We start from the raw sequence: 22,786 nt of genomic DNA on the forward strand, positions 1-22,786 counted from the left end.
TGAAGGATAGGGAACCTAAATACATATTGAAGATGATCAGATATTGAGGGGTGTATGGGGGGGAGTGTTTTGGTCAAACTGACTTAGCAGGGTTCTTGCTAAAACTGGATTTTACAAGAAAATGCAGAGATGAGCCTAGGAGGTTTAGCAGCATGGCTAATGTTTGGTCAAGCAAAGAATCTTTGTCACTACCTCAAGTATATCCAGTCACATTTCTCCTAAGAGCTTTCCAGGGCTTTCTGTCCCCAGCACCAGGTCTAGAGGAGTCTAGTTAACGGTCTACAGGCAATTCTGCAAAGCCTGAAGGCCTAGAGGAGGTACAAGGCTCGGGCCTGCAAAGTCTTACACTTGATGATTTCCCCTGTAGGCAGACATCAGAACGGACTGCCGCTGGAGAGGACTGAGCACCCCCCGCAGCCAGGCTCCTTCCAGGCTCCATCCTCGTGTCCACCCCCCGCAAGCAAGGGAGAGGCCTGGGCCGCGAGGGTGGCCCCTTTGCGGTCGGAAGCGCACAGCCCACGCACTTGCACCGCACAGCGCGTCACCTCGGAGCACCGGAGAAACGCGAGTAGGGCTACAGGGCTATGCGGGTTGTTTATGGGAACAGGGAGGGGCGTGAAGGGGTGTCCAGAGACGCGGACAGCGCCGGGCTCAATCGGAGGCCTCCTTTGCCCCACCTGGCCGGCTGAAAGCCTACCCAGAAAGGGCGTGGAAAGGAGTGGGAGGAAAGGGGAAGCGGGTCACGAGTCAAAGCGGCCGAAGTGGGGAGGATGCCACCGGCGGCAACTCGCGGCCGCCGGGCTCCGGTTGGACGGGGTTGAGCGGAGTCTCAGGGGCTTCCGGAGCGGCGCGCCGAGCTGCCGCGCCCCCTGCAGCTGCGAAGACCTGGCGCCCCCGCCCCGCTGACGCTGCCCCCGAGCCGCAGGTGAGTCGAGCCCGGCGCCGCCCCGAGCATCATGTGTCGTGGGAGCGGCGCCGGCGGCGTGCGGGGAGGGACGGCGATGGGGCGAGCCGTCGTTGACACAAGAGGGAGGATCAGGCCCCCGGACGTCGGCGCCATGGAGGGGACACAGGTGGGAGCCGGGTGCGAGCTGCAGCGGTTCGGCACGGCGCGCGCTCCGCCGCCCGCGCAAGGTCAGTGGCGGCTGGTGGCGGCTGGTGGCGGCCGGGGCTCCGGCGGGGGCCCCGCGGGGTGGGTGGGCGCTCGGGCTGGGGGTAGCCCGCATCTCTGCCGCGCAACCCCGCCCGGACCGTCGCCCACCCGGAAGCCTGGGGCAGGGACCCCGAGAGCAGAGAGCCGCCTGCGGCAGAGTCTCGCCCTGGAAGACCCGGGCGGGGGCTCAGAGACGGTCCTGAAGTTGCTCAGCCAGCCTCTCTGGACGCGAGTGGCCTTAATTAGAGGCGTGTGTGTGTGTAGGGGGGGGGTCTATGGAAATGGGGGCCAAAGCCAGGGTCCCTGGACTGGGCGAAGGCGGCCTCCAGCCAGGCCCCGCGGTGGAAGTTGCCCGCGGCGCGGAGGCCGGGGAGGGGGCGCGCTGCGGCCGGCGGCGCTCTCGGGAGAGCCGCTGCACCTCCTCCCCGCCCCGGGCCGCAGGGCTTCGCGCAGTCGGTCCCGACGCCGGTGAAACGAAGAGGGAGGGAGGGAAGGAAGGAAAGAAAGGAGTTTCGTGTCTGGTGAAGTGAGGAAGCGCTTCTGAAGAAATTAGGTTGTGTTACTTTATCAACTGTGAGGTTTTTCTAAATATACATATTCCCTGGTTTTCTCTAACTTTCTGCAGCTCAGTCCAATAAAGCCTCTCGTCGCCGTGAATAAATAACCTGTGTGTGTCAGTCTGTAGATTCTAAGAGCGCGCCTAGTCCCTCGGACGGACTCTCCTGACCCGCGTCTCCGCCTACCGTGCATCCCGCGCGCAGCTCCGGGGCTGTGTGAAGGGTGGTTGGCACTCCCTCGGCGGCTAGGGGTCCGGACACTTCGCTGTTTTTAAAGCGCACCCCCCGGACACCTGGGTGGCTAGTCGGTTAAGCGTCTGCCTTCGGCTCAGGTCATGATCCTGGCGTCCTAGGATCGAGTCCCGCATCGGGCTCCCTGCTCCGCGGAAGCCTGCTTCTCTCTCTGCCTCTGCAGCTCCCTCTGCTCGTGCTCTCTCTCATCTCTGACAAATAAATAAAATCTTTAAAAAAAATACGGTGCACCCCTCCAAGGACCTCTGTGACTTGGTAAAGCTAAACGCTTGCAGCGTAGTGGTCAGTCCTTGTGAATGAAATGCCTTGCTTCGGGGACAACTTGATGCCATGTGCTGAATAAATTAATTGTGGTTGGCTCATTTTCTTTTTGTTCCTCTGGGTTACTGTTACACGGCGTGTGTTGTTTGTTCAAAGTTTACTTTTCCCTGTATCAAAATAGAAAGGGCTTAATGTGTCCTCAAATCTGTAATTCACCAACATACCCTCAAATCTATAATTCACCAACATGTTTTGTTATTACGAGCTTCATTACTGTTGTTGGTATTCATGTGCCAGTTTTGATTAACATAAAATCACCTTCATTTTACATCCCATAGATAATGTCTCTTTAAATGCTCGTTTTTGAAGAAGGAAATAAAATGTTCTTGAATGAAAATCCTAAGGGATTAATAACTTTTTTTCTCTCCCTTATGTCTTTACCTGAGAGTTTCTGTACTCATACTTTGACAGGGATTTTAAGACATAAGAACCATACCTGAATGAGTTCTATCATAATTATTTCACTTTGAAGATACTGCATATGCTATTTTTATGCCATTGCAAATATGTTTCATGCTTTACTGACTCAGCACTATCCTTGTTAATCTTTTCATTAATCAATATTGTAAAAACTTTCCCCATAGCTAGTTTTTATAGCCAATATCTATTACTTGGAGATGTCAGATTTGCTAAGAATGTTTGAATCAGAACCAAATGTGGGATTCTATACTTGAAAAGCAGGGTGATACCTAAACAGCGACTTGCTAGATGTTGTATTACTATAGTTTGATTCCCTCCTACCCCCACCTTGACTTCTGAGTAGAGAAGTCACTGTAAAAATATCACTACAGAGCCAGCCTTTCTAGTCTACATGGAAGCACTCTACTCTCCCACGTGGTTTGGGGTTTCCATAGTATTATTAATCTGAGTGAAAATCCAAGAGAAGTCCCCACTTCTGGAGTGACGTCTTAGTCACTTTTTCCAGAGTCACTTTTTCCAAACTTCGCGGTTTGGAAAAGCTGACTACAAAGACAATAAAACTAGCCCCATCCTTTTCAAAGAGACAAAAGAAATAATAGATCTGATGTACTTTGAAAAGCAAAATGTACTACATAAATATAAGGCCTCCAATAAAAATCAAATACAAGTGATGTGGCTGATTGGGATTTGGACTTAAATTGAGCTTCTGCGTTCCCCTTTGTAGAACAGTTAAGTTTCCTGAGCTTCCACTGCTCCTTAAGAATCTTGGTGCCTGTTTAGGAAGCTGCCCTGGCTGCTGGGGCTGCAGGGAGAGTGAAGCTGTTTGCTCAGTGTTGAACCCTATGCACGGGCTTTATCTGCATTTTTATTTAATCAGAATCATATGAGGATAGGTATTGTTATTACCAATTTGTAGAAGAAAAAACTGAGGCTCAGAGAGGCTGAGTGACTTGCCTAGGGTTACAGAGGTGTCAAGTCATAGAACCAGGATTAGACACCAAACCCGGCCTTAGTTCTCTACCTTACACCTTGAGACCTTTAACTCAGTGGTTTTAAACTTATTTTGATAATCTGATAAAACTTTATCACTGCAGGGAAAGTGGCCATATTTTCATGTATATAAAATTTTGCTTCTAATTCCAGGGTCCACCTACCTTCTAAAACCCTTCCATAAGCTTTCAGGTCACCCTGCTCTAACTATATCTGTTACTGAATGAGGCAGAGTGTATACATTACTGTCTATATGTGCATATAATCCTTACTAATAGAAGCAGCCCATGAATTCAGTAACTTTCAACTGGGTGAAAATTTACTTAGTAACTGAAACAAAAAGAAACATGACATGTTACATTCTAGTTGATTCTGTAAACACCTAAAGTGCAGTTTAGAACAATGGTGCTTATTTGAAACCAGATCTTTTGTTTGGGCTTCTTCAACTATCCTACTATCACGAAGAATATGGATTTGTGCCTTTAGTTACAGAATGGAAACAGTCTTTTTTTCCCTCTCCCCAGAGATGGCAAATCCTGTGGTTGTTATAAGTAGCTGCAGCTCTCAGGAAGAGGAAAATCGCTGCACTTTTAACCAGCATACATCGCCCTCTGAGGAGCTTCTGTTAGAAGACCAGATGAGGCGAAAACTCAAATTTTTTTTCATGAATCCCTGTGAGAAGTTCTGGGCTCGAGGCAGAAAACCATGGAAGCTTGCCATACAAATTCTAAAAATTGCAATGGTGACTATACAGGTAAGCGTCTCAAATCATGAGTTAATGAGGCCTCTCTTAGTAACAGGAGGAGTAAGGACAGTGGTTTTTTCTAACTTTCAACTGTATGTATGATGGAGAACAAGAAATAAGGAAACATACAATCTTAAACTCCTCTCTCTTCAATATTTGTGAAAGAAGACTTTGGGGTTTTTTTTCCCTTACTTTTTTTCCTTCTCATCTTTCATTAAATTACAATTTTAGTCACATAATGGAATCAGTTTTTAGGAAAAGAAAATTTTAATATTTGGTTTGTAATAGAGAAGCTGAAGGTTTCTAAATCAGCCGTGAAAACTAGCTGTTGCCCTACCAGAGGATTCTTTTCCTTCCTAGTTTCCTAGGAATTTCTCTCTCTTCAGAAACTTCAAGGGTTTTCTGTTAAGGCAAGTGCTTGGATTCTCATAGCCCTGCAGTGGAAAAATGTGGAGGTAACTAAAAAGGAGTGGCATAGGTAGTGAAATACGAGACTTCATTTTAGGAGAGTTTGAATCTCGTGTCCTTGACTTTGTTGACATTTCTTGGGGAAATCATATTTTGCAATTCTTTATATATAGTGATTATGATTTACTCTTGTGAAGATATATTTTCCTACTGGTGAGAGTAATTATCCCCATTTCACAGATGAGAATATTGCGGCTTAGTGAGGTAAAATAATCTGTCATAGTCAGGAAACTAGAAGAGTGGAGCTGAGATTCAACTCAGATTTTATTCTAAGACCTGTGTTCTTAATTACTCCTAAATTTTTTAGGGAGCTCATTTAACCATCCTCTGTTTCCTAGGGTGGTTAAGAGGAAAAGTGGCCAATGGTTTAAGATGTTAAGCCTGTTAGTAATAAGCATATAAAAGGCATTCTTAAAAGGAACTGAGGGGTTGTTTTGTTTTGTTTTGTTTAAGATTTTATTTTTAAGTAATCTCTGTACTCAATGTGGGATGAGAACTCACAACCCTCAGCTCTTTGGCTGAGCCAGCCAGGCTCCATCTGAGGATTTTTCTTTTCTTCTTCTTCTTCTTCTTTTTTAGATTTATTTATTTATTTATTTATTTATTTGAGAGAGATTGGGGTGGGGGGTGAAGAGGAGCAGAAAGAGAGAGAGAGAATCTTAAGCAGACTCACCGCCAAGCACGGAGCCCAACAGAGGGCTCGATCCCATGACCCTAAGATCATGACCTGAGCTGAAACCAAGAGTCTATCGCTCAACCAAGTGAGCCACCCAGGTCTCCCAGAGGGTTTTTCTTAATTGTGATGTTTCCTTAATCTGTATTAGAGCAATCAAGCAAATATTACATAAAGACTCTGTAACCGAGCAAAACAGGGTGGCTGGGTGACAGATCCCCTCTTCTCAGGGGAAAGAAGTTCATTTGGAGATTTTGTGTCTGCAGCAGCAAAAGAAAGACAGGTCTGATGATAGGCACCCTACTAAGTGTTCCCTTTCCCCAAGGCCTGGTACAGTCTCTGAGTTACAGGGGTTTTCTCTCTGCCATGGGTACACCCTTGAGGGCAGGGACTGTTGTTTCTGCATTGCATCCTTGGGACCCAGCTCGGTGCTGGCATGTGGGGGGTACTCATTTGTAATTGGTCTTTAGGAATTCTCTGGAGGCTTTTCAGTCATCTGCTTCATTATATGTAAAATCCCTGGAATATCAAGCTGTCTTCTTCTTGGGATTTAAATAGGACACTTGGCTTAGAGAGGCTCTTTGGAAATAAAAGTCCAGTTAGATGGAGAACACTGGCATGTGTGGGGTGCAGGGCATACATCACAAGGAGAGGTGAGAAAAGAAAAGATTTGCATGCTCAATTTTTCCCCAGTAAGACCCTGTACTACTTTGTGTAGCTTGATAGGGTGGCTAGAGCATTATTTCTGTTAGACCTGGGTTCAGATTTTGACTATACACTTGGTAGTGATGTGTTGAAAAAATTATTTAACTTCTCCCTTTATGTACCCATCTCTAAAATGGGTATGTTAGGAACTGTACTGTGGGATTAGTATGCAGGAAGTTCCTGGTATGGCACATAGGTGCTCAGTGTTGTTTCCCTTTTCCATATAAAATACACCCTGTTTCACTCTGAGATCCAAGTCAGAGTGTATGTTCTAAACTTACAGTGTGTGTGTGCGCCTATGTGTGTGTGAGAGAGAGAGTGAGGGCAAGAGAGAAAGAGAGAGAGAAGGTGAGAGCAAGAGAGAAAGAGAAAGAGCAAGAGAGCAAGAGATTGAGATGGTTTCATAGGGAAGAGAAGGTGAAAGAGACACCTGGAGTAAAGTTTCAGGTATGATTGAAAGAGCTTACGTTAATATGACAGCAGCGCAGTTAAACAACTTTTTGTGCGTGAATAACTGAGTTTCATGTAAAACTCTGGGGTCAGTCCTGCATGAATAGTAAGGATATATTATGTTAATATTCTTTAATTTAGAGATCAGTTGAAAGGGTGTTTTTTATTTTTGGTCTTATTGTCACAGTTTTGATAATTAAACTGACAACTATAGTCATTTGATTGGAGGCTTAGACTTATTTAAGGAACTTCTTATATTGCATTGTACACCTGCTTCAAAGCCTTCTTGATGTCCTGCACAATTCATTTTAAAATCTACTTGCCATTTAAGCCCCTGCACCATCTGCCTCCAGTTTTTCTGCCGACATTTTTGTCTTGCTGTTCCTTCAGTTGGGTTGTGCTGGGATCTTCAGTGTCCCCCCCAAAGTACTAAGTTCCACTCTACCTTCTAAGCCTTTTTCCTGTGCTCCTCAAATGTCCCCACCCAAGTTATGCACATGCTTCCAGGGTTTTCTATCATTATTTCATTCTAAGGGAAACCTTCCCATTTCTTTAGCCAGCGTGACCTTGCTTCTCTAAACTCCTAAAGGAGGACTTCTCTGAAAGTGGTGGTGGGGACAACGATGTAAGTAAGATCATACATGAAAATGTGCAAAGCCACTTTCTTTCATTTTAAAACTAGAAGCCCACTTTATCTTTAAGGCCAGATTAATTTACAGCTACCAAAAGTTTAATATATATTGAATATATTCAGGACAAATTAGACTTGAATAGATAAATTGATTGTTATATGGAGACCTTTTATTCCCCTGCTTTTTCAACCCCTTTTTTTTTCTTCTTTTAAGCTGGTCTTTTTTGGGCTAAGTAACCAGATGGTTGTAGCTTTCAAGGAAGAGAACACTATAGCATTCAAACACCTCTTCTTAAAAGGATATATGGACCGAATGGATGACACATACGCGGTGTACACACAAAGTGATGTATACGATCAGATCACCTTTGCAGTGAACCAGGTAAATCCAAGTATGTGTGTTCTTACTTGGGAGAAAGAACAGACTGGGAAATTGTTAGCAATGTACATAATAGAAGCTGACATTCCACTGTAGAAGGGTGAACATTTTTGTGATGATATGTATAAATGATACGTATAAAACCATTTTAAAATTATTTAAAAAAAAATCACCGTCGAACTTCCATGAAACAAGAAATTGAGAAAAGCTTTGGTTTAGTAACAAAGAGACAGAAACTTTAAAGAATTAATTAAAAGAATCAGAGCTAGGGGTTGGCATGAGTACCTCAGAAATTTAAAATTATTAACCATGGCCCTGGTTGTAAGTAGTCATTAAGTCTTCAGAGTTTATACGTTCAGGGGCCCTTAACAAATAATGAGAATATTAACTTTGCAGAGCATATATAGCAACTAAGACCTGAAAGCTTGTTTAAAAAATAAGTAAGGCCTTTATGTCATACATGACAATGCTTTTATTGTAACATTGATTAACTGCCCCCCCCCGAAAGTAAAAATTACTATAGTGCAATTATGGTTCTTAATTATCTAGAGACAATCTATGTACAGTGAGATAGTAAAGTGCTAGGATGACATATGTGTTTATGGCATCAAGGCTTTCTGTTAACCCTTGGACTGTGTAAATTGGTCAGAAATCTACGGTGATGGAAGTAAGCTGCATAAGTTACTAAACAGAATTATGGATCTGTGTGAAAAATTCCTCTGTCAAAGCAGAGCTGCAGAGGCGAGTGAGGACAGATGCCCAGTCTGATGAAAGCCCTCAGAGGCCACAGCCACTTGGGGGCCCCATCGGTCAGTCCCATAGGTCACCTGCCTTCCAGCCCTAGTCCCACACACCCCATTCCTGTCCTAGAGTCCTCTGACTCCAGCTCCAGGGCTTCCCTTGGTTGGACACAGTCCTAGCACTTGCCCCTGACCATCGAGCTCTTGCACAGACCTCCACGAAGAGTCTTATTAGGACAGCAAGGAAGTTTGGCCAGAGCATATCTTATAATGTTAGCAGGTTACCTGCAGCCCTGCACCTTGGATCTTCTATGTTTCAAAATCTTACAAAGTTCAAGACACACAAGTTTCTGTGGTCAGGAGGCTCAGATCTTTAGGTAATTCCTGTGAGGATTGCTTCACAAATAGTGGGTGCTCAGAGGGCTACAGGACCCCATACTTGTATGACTCTACCTCATGACCCCTGCTTGTCTTTCCAGCTTTACTTCCCATCACACACCATTGCAGGCGCACTGGTCTGTTTGGGACCTCACCACACTCAAGATCTTTTACCTTTGTTTTCATTTAATGGACTGTTTACCTCTTACACCCTCCCACCCCCAATATAAAACTACCAGTTTGGCTCAGAGTAGCTTTAGCAAGGCTTAATCCACTTATTTCCTTGAATAGAGAACAAAAACCTCAAAACCGAGTATCTCTACTGTTATACTATTTGCTCCCTACACGTAGGACATAATGCTACTTAACAACTTATGCAGCTTCTTTTTTTTTTTTTTTTTTTTAAAGATTTTATTTATTTATTTGACAGAGAGAGACAGCGAGAGAGGGAACACAAGCAGGGGGAGTGGGAGAGGGAGAAGCAGGCTTCCCGCCGAGCAGGGAGCCCGATGCGGGGCTCGATCCCAGGACCCTGGGATCATGACCTGAGCCCAAGGCAGACACTTAATGACCAGCCACCCAGGCGCCCCTGCAGCTTCTTTTTATTACCGTAGATTTCCAGCCCCTTTCCCCAGTCCCGCTGCTAACAGAGTTTAGTGCTGTAATTACATACCCTGTCCTAGCGGTTTACCATCTCACTGTGAATAGATTAGCTCTAGTAATGAAGAGCAACTATTGCATTTTAATAATTTTTTGACCTTATCGTAAATTTGACAAATATCTGAGTACCTACTCTATGCCTACTACTGTTTTAAGTGCTGGGGTTAGAGCAGTGGCCTTGATAAATTCCTTGCCCTGTGGAATTTATATTCTAATGGAGGAGATGGATTTTAACAAGTTTAACCAAAATCATTTGGTTTCAGATAGTGATGAGTGCTAAGAAGTTAACACTTAAGTTAACATAAGAGCATTAACAGTTGCCTCAGGGTGGTCAAAAAAGGCCTCTCTGAGGACTTGCAGTCTAGGGAAGAATATTCCAGGCTGAAGGAGTAGCAACAGCGAAGGCTCTCAAAGCCCGAAAACATTTAGTATATTTGAGGAATGAAGGAGGTGGGTATGGCTGGGCTAGGTCCGGTCTCTCAGGCCTTTATAGGCCCTGGAAAGAAGCTTTGAAACTTATTCTGAGAGAGACTGGAATCCATCGGAGGGCTTTCAGTAGGGGAGAGACTGTAATATACATTAGCAAAGGTTAATATTTATTCCCTCAAATATTTAGCATCTGTTGTGTATCAGATACTGGTTTTTTTTTTTTTTTAAGATTTATTTATTTATTTGAGAGAGAGAGAGAGAGAGAGTGGGGGGGGAGGGGCAGAGGGAGAGGTAGACACAGACTCCCCACTGAACAGGGAGCCCGACACAGGGCTCAATCCCAGGACCCCTAGATCATGATCTGAGCCAAAATTAAGAGTCAGATACTCAACCAACTGAGTCACACAGGTACCCCTCAGATATTGTTTTTGGTGCATGGATACTACAGTGAACAAATAGACAAAGTCGAGGAAGTCATATTCTAAAAGGGAGAGATAAGCATTAAGTAAATAAATAAGGATATCATTTGTCAGTTGGTTATAAGTATACAAAAGTATACAAAACAACAACAACAACAACAACAACAACAACAGGCAGAGTGAATGAATGGAATGAATGGAGGTGGTCAGGAGAGGCCTCTCTGATAAATGACAGGTGGGCAGGGCAGACCAGAGTATGGGGAGGCAGTCTGTAGCTGGTTCAGGGAAGAGCCCTTCAGGGAGAAAGGAGGGCATGAACAGAGCATAGAATAGATTTGTGTTTTGGGTATTGCTGTCCTAAGGGCATTACATGCATTAATTCACTTATTCCTGTAACAGTCCCCTTAGTTCTATATGGGGACTGGACTGTGGTGAGAGGCAGATGGCCAGCAGGAAGACCACTGAAGAGATTCAGTTTGGCAGGGGGAGAGATGAGGTGGTACGGACAAGGGTGAGAGCATTGAAGGCGATGAGAGGCAGCAGATTTGGGATATAATCTGATAGTAATGCATGGCTTTCTGAGGGACCAGAAGTGAAGTATGAGAGAAAGCGGCTAAAGGACCATTTCTAAGTTGTGGCTTCTACGCGAAGCTGAGTGGCTTATGGAGTCACTGATTGAGAAGGGCATTTTCATGGAAGGAGTTGGTTTTTCTATTTGCACATTTATGTTTGAGATACGTCTTAGACACCAGAGGTGTCATGCGGGCAGACTGCTACCCATATATGGAATTCAGTGGAGAGGTCAGGAGATATAAATTTGGAAGTCATCAGCATATAGATAGTATTTCAACATGGGACTGGTTGAGATCACTTATGGAGAGAATGCAGCTGAAGAAATCAAGGACTGAATCCAAGGGTACTCTGAGACGTAGAGGTTGGCAAGAGCAGAATTCAGCAAAGGAGACTGAGGTGGAGAGCCTGTGTCTCAGAAGTCAAGTGAAGGAAGTGTCCTGTGAAAGGGAAAGCACTCAGCTGCATCAGACACCGTCGGCAGACTAAGTTAAATGAGAACTGAGAACCATGTATCAGATCTGGTAAAATGCTGCTCTTGGTGGCCTGGACGAGGCCCAGTTCAGCATTTATCCCATAGCCTCAGATTATAAATGATTTATTTCATTTAATTTAGGCATGTTTCACACGCACTGTTTAGTAGGATTATTTAGCTCTGTGTCCATCCCCCTAAATTGTTAATTCCAGGGGACGGATACCATATCACTCTCTTTGTATCACTAATTGTGCCAAACAGCATTGTTCATAGTAAGCTCTGAAGCACGTTTTCTTCTTCTACAGAAATCCATTCAGAGTTTATTTATTTTTTTAAGATTTTATTTATTTATTTGACAGAGAGAGACACAGCGAGAGAGGGAACACAAGCAGGGGGAGTGGGAGAGGGAGAGTCAGGCTTCCCACGGAGCAGGGAGCCCGATGTGGGGCTCGATCATGACCTGAGCCGAAGGCAGCGCTTAATGACTGAGCCACCCAGGCGCCCTCATTCAGAGTTTAAATTGATGATTATTCCAAAGTACCATGAGATCCTCATTTGTAAAATTACATTTTATTTTATTTATAGGACTCCCTAGGACAAGGGAATATTGCTGTGAAAGTGACTAGCCTGTATTCTTGCAGTGATAAAGATGCAACAGTTTTGTTTGTTTGTTTGTTGAAAAAGTTTTGCAAGTTAGCTTGGAACAATTGTATCCCCCTTCCTATATTACAACAGCAAAGCAGAACTCTGACCTTAATAAGAAATGGTTCAGAGATAAAGTTTGTATTCACACTGAATGCGAAAAATCAATTCCTGCGCTTAGTTCTTTAAAGAAGGAAGTATCACAGAGTTGATGTGCTGTAAGCCTTTAATTTTGTAGACAAGGAACCAGAGGCTCAGAAAATTTGTGACTTGCCCACGCTCACAGAAATGAGACTGGAGCCCAGAACTCTAATTTGGGAGTGCTTTCTGGAGGCTACTGTCCTGGCGCACAGTAGCATGTCATGTGCTCTGCATATCGACGTGAACGTGAACGTGAACGTGAGTGTCTCCACCCAGAAAGCAGGTTGGAACCTGCCCGTTTCATAGGCAGGGTGGGTAGGCAATCATGTCTTCATTTCTGTCTGGCTGGTGTTCCCATTTCTCTGTTTCTCTTTTCGGTTTGAAGTACTTGCAGCTCCGCAACACGTCGGTTGGGAATCATGCTTACGAGAACAAGGGCATGGAGCAGTCTGCTCTGGCCATCTGTCAGCACTTCTACAGGCAAGGAAACATCTGTCCTGGAAATGATACCTTTGACATTGATCCAGAAATCGAAACTGGTGAGGTTCTTCAAGAAACTGGAGCTTCCATTTTTTTTTAACTCCTTGATTTATCCTTAAAATCGGTAATTTCATCTCTGAAAATGTTCATTTGGTCTGTGCTATTAGGTCATAGTAAGAAAATTTGTAGGAGTTATTATGTGTCAGGTACTGTCCCAAGCCCTTTACTGTAACTCATGATTTTTAAAAACAACAGCAAGAACAAACCAATAAGGCAAGATATATTATTATCCTCAATTTAGAGAAGACTAAAGTATGGCTCAGAGAGTTAAGTGATATGGTCCAGATGGAGCTGGTAAGAGGTAGTGCTGAAATTTGATCCAGGCTATCTGTGCTCTGAGCCACTACATTCTTAGCCTCTATATTCCAATTCCTCTTGCACTGGATAAGCCAGTTATATAAACTTATACTATCCTTATAAAACATTGTACTTGCAAAGTCATCATGTATATAAAACTCCCTCCCCTCAACTGCACTTCTCTACTTAGTATCTTTGATGGTGGGTTTAGGGAGGAACCAGAACCAGGAATTAGAATAGAATGGCTTATTATTATTATTATTTTATTTTATTTTTATTTATTTATTTTTTTAAGTAGGCTCCATGCCCAGAGTGGAGCCCAGTGCAGGGCTTGAACTCACAACCCTGAGATCAAGATCTGAGCTGAAATCAAGGGTTGGTCACTTAACCAACTAAACCACCCAGGTGCCCTTGAGTGGCTTATTTTTATTAGCAAAGTTCTATTTACAATGTGTACCTAAAATACTTACTTAAGTCTTTGAGTTAAAAATTAAGTATCCGGATACTTTTAACAATGGTCACTGGGACGGTTTTTGGAGAGGGATAGTCAAGGATTACAGTGTAGATTAGTGAAATCTCCTAAAATGCTGTCTTCCTTTTTTTTTTAATTTTAAAATAAAATAGTATTTTAAAAAATAGATCCTTTAAATTTAGAAAATTTTATCTTAGGTACTATAAGTGCTTCACACTTATGCTTAGGTTACAAAAAAGGGAGAAGGGACGCAAAGTTTAGGCTCACAAAGGCAGGAAGGAAGAGAGCATTCTATAGGAGACTAATGAGACAGAGTTCAGGTTCAGGTCTCCTACCCTTCACTCACTCCAGAAATGTAGCCACTTGCATCTTAAAAATAAATGACTCATTGTAACCAAGCGATATTGACCTTTAGCTTTTAAATCTTAATTCAGAAGAACGGTAGAATCTGAATATCTAGTCTTAAATATATTATCCTTCAAGATGCAGTTCACTTATTTATTTTAGGCAATATACATAATGTTTTGTTCCTTTCTATGGCAGAATGTTTCTTTGTAGAGCCAGACGAACCTTTTCACATCGGAACAGTGGAAGGAAATAAACTCAACTTAACGCTGGACTTTCATAGGTGAGGGAAGCAGTTGGGAGTGAACCTTGTGTGTCTGGGTGTGTATGTTTTCACTGCACTAAAGCCTCCTCTGTTTCCTAGACTCCTAACTGTGGAGCTGCAGTTTAAACTGAAGGCCATTAATCTGCAGACCATTCGTCATCACGAGCTCCCTGACTGTTACGACTTTACTCTGACTGTAAGCGTGGGCTGGGCTGAATTTGGTCCCGGGCTGAAGAAAAATTGTTTGATTTCGTTACATGTTTCATCTACCCCTATTAAAGCGTGGTCAGATATATAGGATGTTCCCACTTGAATGTGCCCAGGGGAAACATTGGTACAGCTGGCTCTGTTTTGTTACGGTAACTTGTTTACTTGTTAATTATCTATCCTCTGTACCTCAGTGGAAGTCCTGTGAGGGCGGGGACCTTGCCTTGTTGAGCGCAGGGTCTCCAGTACTCGGACCAGTGCCTGGCACAGGGGAGGTGTTCAATACAAAAGTAGCAGAGAGCTTGTAGGTCCTCTGTAGTTGGCTCATACCAGTCTGTGGCTCTCTGCTTACGGTCATTGCCAGGGGTTCTGGCTGCTGAGGCTCCTCACTGTAGATGTGTGCGCCTTTGGGTTATTGCTCACAGGGCCTTCCTTGGGCCACCTCCGGATGCTCTGGTTCCTCCCCCTTCAGCCCACCCTGCCACATCTCTGTTCTCTACATTCCAGTTGCAAAAGGAGCTATTAATGCTCTCTAGAGAGCACAAGGTGCCTCCCATGTGAGCTCATCAGCCCGCGAGGCTCAGGGTCAGTAATCCAATGCTGTGTGGGGCATACGTGGAACAGCATTTGATACAACTTGCCTTCACACAGTCCAGATTGCTGTTACTTCAGCAGCAGTTTGTACCAGAGCTCTGTCCTTGATATTCAACTAATTGGCTATGAGAAATCAAGTTTTCAGAGGTTGAGGTTAAAAAAATTTCCAAATATAGTGTAATTAAGAATTATGCGTTATCATTTAACAGGAAAAAGCACTAAACTATAAGACTATTTTGTATTAGGCTACAAATTTTAATCCTAATATTAACTGGGAAGTTACGAATTTTCAATATTACTTGACTTTTTTAAAAAAATTGAGCTATTATCCAGTCTTGTCTCTTCTCCCTCCTCTCCCTTACCACCCCCTGCACTACTCTCGAACTGAGAAATGGCACTTTTCAGAAGTTTTATAATCCTCAAGGCTCAGCTCAACTGACACCGTCTTCCTGGACCCTCTCTGTGATGCTTCAGTTAGGAACACATTCTGTGCTCTGAACTCCAGGGTTTTATTTTTGGTTTTGTTTTTATATTTTAATGGGCTCACCCACCTTCTCTTTTGTTTTAGGATTTTCTAGGCTTTTGTCATCAACTCTGCTAGACTGAAAGCTGCTTGAAGGCAGGGATCATTTTATTAATCTTTGCATCCCTCAAAGAACATAGTAGGTGACTCAAATATTTGTGGAATGAATAAATGAAACATTTGTAAACTGCAGACCCTTTCCCATGACTCAGTACAGTGGTGAGAGCAACCTGGCCCGTTAGCCACAGGTGGATGTTCTGTTTTTCCTGTTACTGCAGATTTGACCCAACTATGCCTGTGCCTTGTGGATTTAGCGGTGTGTCTCACAGAACTGTAGTGGAACTGATGCCCTACAGGGTAGTTTATTTTTTTATTTTTTATTTTTTTAAAATATTTTATTTATTTATTTGACAGAGAGAGAGAGAGAGCCCAAGCAGAGGGAGTAACAGGCAGAGGGAAAGAGAGAAGCAGGCTTCCCGCAGAGCAGGGAGCCCGATGCGGGGCTCGATCCCAGGATCCTGGGATCATGACCTGAGCCGAAGGCAGACGCCCAACCAACTGAGCCACCCAGGCGCCGCAATAGGCTAGTTTAATAATAAACACAATTAGCGCAACTTTATGGTTATAAGTAAACATGAACTGGGGCCATATATGCCTGATTTAAAATGCAAGGGTTTTGGAATCAGGCAAGCCTAGATTTGAATTCCAGCTCACCAGTTAGTAGCTTGTAACTTTAGGTAAAATAGTTAATTGGTTTGAATTCCAGTTTTCTCATTTATAAAACAGAATTAATGCCCATCTACCTAACAAAGTTGTTGTCAAGACATCTATCTAATATACTTCATGTATATGAGATATATAGCAGATGTTTGATTCATGCAACAACTGTTTATGAAACCTTCCTGTGTGTGCCTATCATTTGGATTTATAATGTAAAAGTAGTACATTAACATTCATCCATAGCAATTTAATATATTCTTGCATCATATATTTTGAAGCTCTTTATTAGGTGTACAAACATCTAGGATTCTTGTGTTCACTTGAGGAACTGACTCTTACATCATTAAGAAATGGCACTTTTTACCCCAATATATATTCTTTGCTCTAAAATCTACTTTGATCTTAATATAACCACTCCAGCTTTATTTTATTTATTTATTTATTTATTTTTAAGATTTTATTTATTTATTTGACAGAGAGAGAGAGAGACAACGAGAGAGGGAACACAAGCAGGGGGAGTGGGAGAGGGAGAAGATCCCAGGGACCCTGGGATCAGGACCCGAGCCGAAGTCAGACGCTTAACGACTGAGCCACCCAGGCGCCTCTCCAGCTTTCTTTTAATTAGTGTTAGTATGGTATATATTTTTCCATCCTTTTGATACTAACCTATTTGTATCTCATGTTTAAAGTAGGTTTCTTATTAGGCAGCATAGAGTTAAGTCTTGTTTTTTTACCCAACCTCATAATCTGTACCTTTTAATTGGGGTGCTTAGACCATTTAAATGACATGTGATTATTAATATAGTTTCTCTCTTTTTCTGCCTGAATCATTTTTTGGATACTATTTTAGCTCATTTGCTAGCTTATTAGCTATAACTTTTTATTGTATTATTTTTAGGGTTTACAGTACACATATTTAAATTATTATCACCTGCCTTCAAGTGACATTATACCGCTGCATGAAGAGCACAGGAATCTTGTAACAATCTATTTCTGTGTCTCCTATCTTGGCTTTTATGTTGTTGTCGTCACACAGTTTACTTCCAGATGTGTTACAAACTATATAATGCACTGTTAGCAGTTTTTATTTAAACAATTATCTTTTAAAGCAATTTAAATAATCAGAAAAAAAGTATATTGGCCCATGAAGTAACCATTTCCAGCACGCTTCATTCTTTAGTATAGCTCCAGGCTTTCATCTGGGATCATTTTCCTTCCATCTGAAGGGCTTCCTTTAACATTTTTTATAGTGCAGGTCTGCTGAGAGACTTTTATATGCCTAAAAAAGTATTTATTCCTTCTTCATTTTTATTTTATTTTTTAAATAAAGATTTTATTTATCCATTTGAGAGAGAGACAGAGCACAAGCAGGGGGAGTGGCAGGCAGAGGGAGAGGGAGAAGCAGGCTCCCCACAGAGCAAGGAGCCCGACGCAGTGCTCAATCCCAGGATCCTGGGATCATGACCCAAGCTGGAGGCAGATGCCCAACCGACTGAGCCACCCAGGCGCCCCTCCATCTTCATTTTTAAAGATGGTTTCACTGGGTATAGGGTTCTCGGTTGGCTGTTTCTCCCCCAGCACTTTAAAGATGTTGTTGCTCTTCTAGCTTGCATTGCTCTGATGAGAAATGTGCTGTGGTCTTCATCTTTGTTCCTCTGCAGGGGATGTATTCCCTCCTCCCTCTTGCTGCTTTTCAATTGTTCTCTTTATCTCTTTGATTATGATATGCCTTAGTGTAATTTTCTTCAAGTTTCTTGTGTTTAAGGTTTATTAAGCATTGGTTCTGTGGGTTTATAATTTCCATTATATTTGACATTTATTAAACGTCACTTCTTCAAATAGTTTTGTCTCTTCTCCTTCCTCCCCCTTCAGGATTCTAATTCCATGTATGTTTGGTCACTTGAAGTTGTCTCATAGCTCGCTAATGTTTCGTGTTTTTGTTTCATTTTCCAATCTTTCTTCTCTGTGTTTCATTTTGGAAGTTTCTATTGCTCTACCTTCGAATTCACTAATCTTTTTTCTGTGCTATCTAATCTGTTCTTAATCCTATCCATTATTTTTTCTTCTTTGTTTAAAGAATTCAACTTCTTCGAGCCCGACTGAGATGTGATTGACATTGAGCCAAAGTATATTTACTTAGCAGATATTTAGTGAGCACCTACTATTTATAAGGCCCGGACACTGTCTGTGTGGGAAAAGCATGGGTTCTCCTCGGCAAAGATTTCTGACTCATTCAAATAATATGAAGCATCTTTCCTTTGTGAGGCCATGGACTGGGTCCTCCAGTGGATGTGGAGATGTGCGGACACTGACAACACTTTTAGCTGCTTGTCAAGGAAAGAAGCTTACAGTCCAACGTGAGGAGAAACAAAGTGACCAGACTCACTAAATTTCTTTGAAATCTTATATCTGCAGGGATGTCTAGTTACCCCACATGAAGAAGCTTCAATAAAATTCATTTAAATGGCAGACTTTTTTTTTTCTTTTTGAGAGAGAGAGAGAGAGAGAGAAAGAGCACAAGCAGGGGGAGCAGCTGAGGGAGAGGGAGAAGCAGACTCCCTGCTGAGTGGGGAGCCCGATGTGAGTCTTGATCCCAGGACCCTAGGATCATGACCTGAGCTGAAGGCAGACACCTTAACTGATGGAGCCACCCAGGCACCCCTAAAGAGCAGACTTTTGAAAGCATGTTTTCTCTTTAAGACTTGAGCGAGGAGGCACTAAAAGCAAACCAAACAAAACCACGGCTGATTTCCGTGCTTTCCCCGTCCCTGCATGGGGCAAGTGGAGAGAGCTAGAAAGGGAAGACAGTAGGACTATGGAAGGTGTTCTGGGGTGGCTTTGTCCTGCTTGGTGCCTGGTGTCTGAAATGGTGATCCTTGAAGCAAAACATGGCTGTTGACTCCCTGTTACCACATCCTTTTTTATACATATGGTACTAGAGTGACTAAGAAATCTAGGCCCAGAATGAAAATCAGAAAAGCTCCACCTGAAGTGTTTCAAGGCTGAGATAATTCACCTCTGTGTTAGTAAGAATTGCTGCAGCATTAACAAACTATCCCAGCTGAGTCCCGGGGAGGGGGGAAGGCACACTTGTACCAGCTCTTGTTCATATCAAGAAGGCATCTAGAGATACTTATAGTGGGAAGGAGAGAGATCTCTTGTTTTATAAATTGTCCAGGGCTGGAATACTGTCCTAGAAATATAGGGTTTTAGAGACTAAAAGGTCTCGGCAGAAGATCTTGTCCAACTTTCTCATTTCACATAGAAATAAAGGGCGCTTCCCAAAGTTACACAGAGCTAGCACCAACTCGGGGAGGAGAGTCTAGAATGAGAATCTGGGTGGATATCCTGTTACCTTGGAAGATCTGTTTCCTAATTAATGCCTAGAGACATCTTGGCTTCAAGAACTATCGGTGTGTTTTGACCCTTTTCCTGTTCTTCACAGATAACACTTGACAATAAGGCCCATAGTGGAAGAATTAAGATAAGTTTAGATAATGACATTTCCATCAGAGAATGTAAAGACTGGCATGTATCCGGATCAAGTAAGTGGTGAATTTTACTAGTTTTCAAAATGGTTATTAAATAAAATAAAAGGGTTATTAAATTACTGGGATGTGTGGAGCATCAAATGAAAGAATCAGAGCATTCCCAAGTTCCTAATTCTCTGCAAATAGATCAACTCATTGGGGGTGTCTGATGTTCCAGGCAACGCATAAGTTATTAGTAATTGAAATGACTTTTGCTGACCTCTACATGTGCCCTCACTAGCCCAGTTCCTACCAAAAAATGCACATGATCCCCCAGGAAAAATAATCACATATGCCCAAACTAATATTTTTTGAGTGTTTACTGCATAAGGACTTCCACCTACATTTTAATAGTTTTAAAATATCCTTGAGATAGGCAGCATCCCTATTTACACAAACGAAGAAACTAAGGCTTAGAAGTGAATCTTGGTGCCTGTGATCATACAGCCATGGAGAGGTCAGGTAGGATTGGACCCTGAAGCATCCTGCACGTTATATTTATATTCAGGAATGAGGAAAGGGTACATTCTTAGAAATATGGACATAAATTCAGGTATAGACTAAGTATGATTGAGAATTTGGGGGCTGAACTAGAGAAGATTGACTGGAAAAGAATTGATCTTTCTCATTTTTTAGGCCCTTTGGTATGCTGTGCTGGATTAGGTCAGGGGTTCTTAGATTCTGGTGAGCCTAAGAATCACCCCAAGCCCCTGCTTAGATGCAGGTTCCCCAGCTCCCTGCAAGGCAGTCCGCAGGTCTGGGGTGAGGCCTAGGAACATGCAGGTCATCCTTATTCATGCCATACTTGGAAAATCATTGCTTTAGGGCTTCCTACTGGTTGATTCACACAGTTCAGAAGTGGTAATGAGATATTAAGGATAAATGAAATTTCTTCATTCTAGCGTTCTTTTCATTATGAGGTAACTTCAAATATTTAAGGCTTGTGAATCACAAATTTTATTTGTCATCTGTAAACACTACAATACTTCTCCACACACTTTGGAATAGAGAAAATGAGAGCATATGGAAGTACCTGGCACGCAGGCTTTCTCTCAAATGTTTGTTTCTTAGTTTTTAGGTTTTTCTAAAGTAGATGCAGACATTTTGGTAACAATTAGATGTCCCTTGGCTAATATTAATAGGATGCTTCATTACAGAACTTTGAACTACAGAACTATAGTGTTAAGTGCTTGTCTTTTTATCAATGGGGAGCAGTCTACCTTGTCAAATAAAGACAGGCTCTGTAGCACAGCATATGAGGGCTGAGACCTCTGCTCACCTCTCTTCACCTGACTCCACTCACGCTGGCTGACTCTGTGCTTGCAGTTCTCCAGAATCTCTGCGTGGGTGGCTCTGTCTTATCACTCAGGTCTCACCTGAGACCTGCTGCCCCTTACTGTGCCGCATAAATGAGCCTCTTCTCCCCATGCCCCCACACCAGTCTCTTTCATTTCGAACAGTGGTTCTCGAACTTCTGTGCCAGCTGGGAGAGCTTGTGAAAATGCTGTTTCTGATTCAGTGGGTCTAGGGTAGGGCTGGAAGGTGTGCATGTCTACCAGTTCCCAAGGGATGCCAAGAACCACTCATACACAGTGACAGATGCTGGACACAGACTGCAAAGGTTTGAATCCTGACTCTGCCATGGACTGGCTATGTAGCCTTGGGCAAGTTTCTGGGACCTCCTTGTGCTGCATTTTCTCACCTGCCAAGTGGGGATAATCACAGCCCCCTGGTTGGGGTTGCTGTGAGGATCAAATGAGTTAATACGTATAAAGTGCTCAGGACTGTGTGTGGCATAGCAATACCTGTTAGCTATTACGCTCATTTTCTTCATATCACTTACTCCTGTCTGCAAGTATTTTGTTCATTTACTTGTTTACTTCCCTGTGTGTCACACTGAGTAGAATAGAAATTCCCCAAGTCGGGGGCCCATCTTGGTCACCACTTGTATCCTCAGCATCTAGAGAAACACCTGACGCATAGTGGGTTCTTAACAAGTGTTTTACATCCAGATAGTATATTTTAATAGGATGTGCAGGAAGGCTCACTGTATTAAGAACAAAAGACCACAGGCTGATAATTAAAGATCTGTTATTGATGGCTGTAGTAATTTTTAAAAGAAGGACTTTTAACTTTCTTAAATACTCATGTGAAGGACACTTACCAGGGCCTTTTCTCTCTGTTGTCTTTGCAGAAAGAATGTCTGAATACTCTAAATTATTCTAAAAAGCAGTGTAATGGGTTCAGATAAAATTTGAAAATGCTTCTGAAGGATGCAAAAAGACCTGAATCAGTGGAAAGGCACATCATATTCTTTTGGACAAGAGATTCTACATTACATATATTCCAATTCTCCCTAAATTAATTTATAAATTTAATTTATAAATTTTAATTTAAATTATAAATCCCCCCCCAAAAAAATTACCAGTAGGATTTTTACTGGAATTTAACAGTCTGACTCTAAAGAATATATGGAAAAATAAACAAGCAAGAATAGCCAACAAAAATTCCAAAAAAGAGTAATGAGAAGTGTTTGCCTTAGGCATTAAAATACACTCAAACATCAAAAGGGTAAGAGATGGTTCTTGAATACATACAGTTAATTTGGCAACTGATAAAGATGGCATTTCAAATCACTGAGAATAAGATTTGCTCTTTTGATTGGCAAAAATAAAAGATTATTAATTTCCAATGTTGGAGAAGATGTGGAGGTATGTGTAGGTATGTAAACTGGCGTGATCTTTTTGGAGGGCAATTTCTTAGGATTTCTTTTTAGAACTATGTATATACCTTACCCCAACAGTTCCATCTCTAGATATTCATTCGCCTAAATCACTTGCACCTGTGCACAGAGAGGACAGATTACAATCAGAGTGTCCTTATAAATCTTATACATCTATCCCGTGGTATGCAATGCAGCAGTTAAGCAGGTAACACTTTTTCCTTCCAGTTCAGAAGAACACTCACTACATGATGATCTTTGATGCCTTTGTTATTCTGACAAGCTTGGCCTCACTAATCCTGTGCCTTCGATCTGTGATTAGAGGACTTCAGCTTCAGCAGGTAGGGCTTGCTGCTTTCTAGAAATGCTACGG

General features: G+C 42.6%; 1 protein-coding gene across 4 annotated transcripts in view; it reads left to right on the top strand.

Moving 5' to 3' along the window:
• The first annotated feature begins 282 nt into the window (after nt 1–282).
• The window catches only part of MCOLN3 (mucolipin TRP cation channel 3), a 28,363-nt gene continuing 5,859 nt past the window's right edge, over nt 283–22,786 (top strand). For 3 of the 4 annotated variants that reach the window (XM_078072812.1, XM_078072813.1, XM_078072815.1), the window contains exons 1-8: nt 935–1,134; nt 4,218–4,447; nt 7,580–7,747; nt 12,584–12,737; nt 14,051–14,135; nt 14,217–14,313; nt 19,607–19,706; nt 22,642–22,754. In XM_078072812.1, the coding sequence (XP_077928938.1) occupies nt 957–1,134; nt 4,218–4,447; nt 7,580–7,747; nt 12,584–12,737; nt 14,051–14,135; nt 14,217–14,313; nt 19,607–19,706; nt 22,642–22,754 (1,125 nt within the window). In that variant the 5' untranslated portion in view covers nt 935–956. The other variant, XM_078072814.1, reaches the window with a different exon arrangement.

Source organism: Halichoerus grypus, chromosome 5 (assembly GCF_964656455.1).
Source record: "Halichoerus grypus chromosome 5, mHalGry1.hap1.1, whole genome shotgun sequence".
Lineage (NCBI taxonomy): Eukaryota > Metazoa > Chordata > Mammalia > Carnivora > Phocidae > Halichoerus > Halichoerus grypus.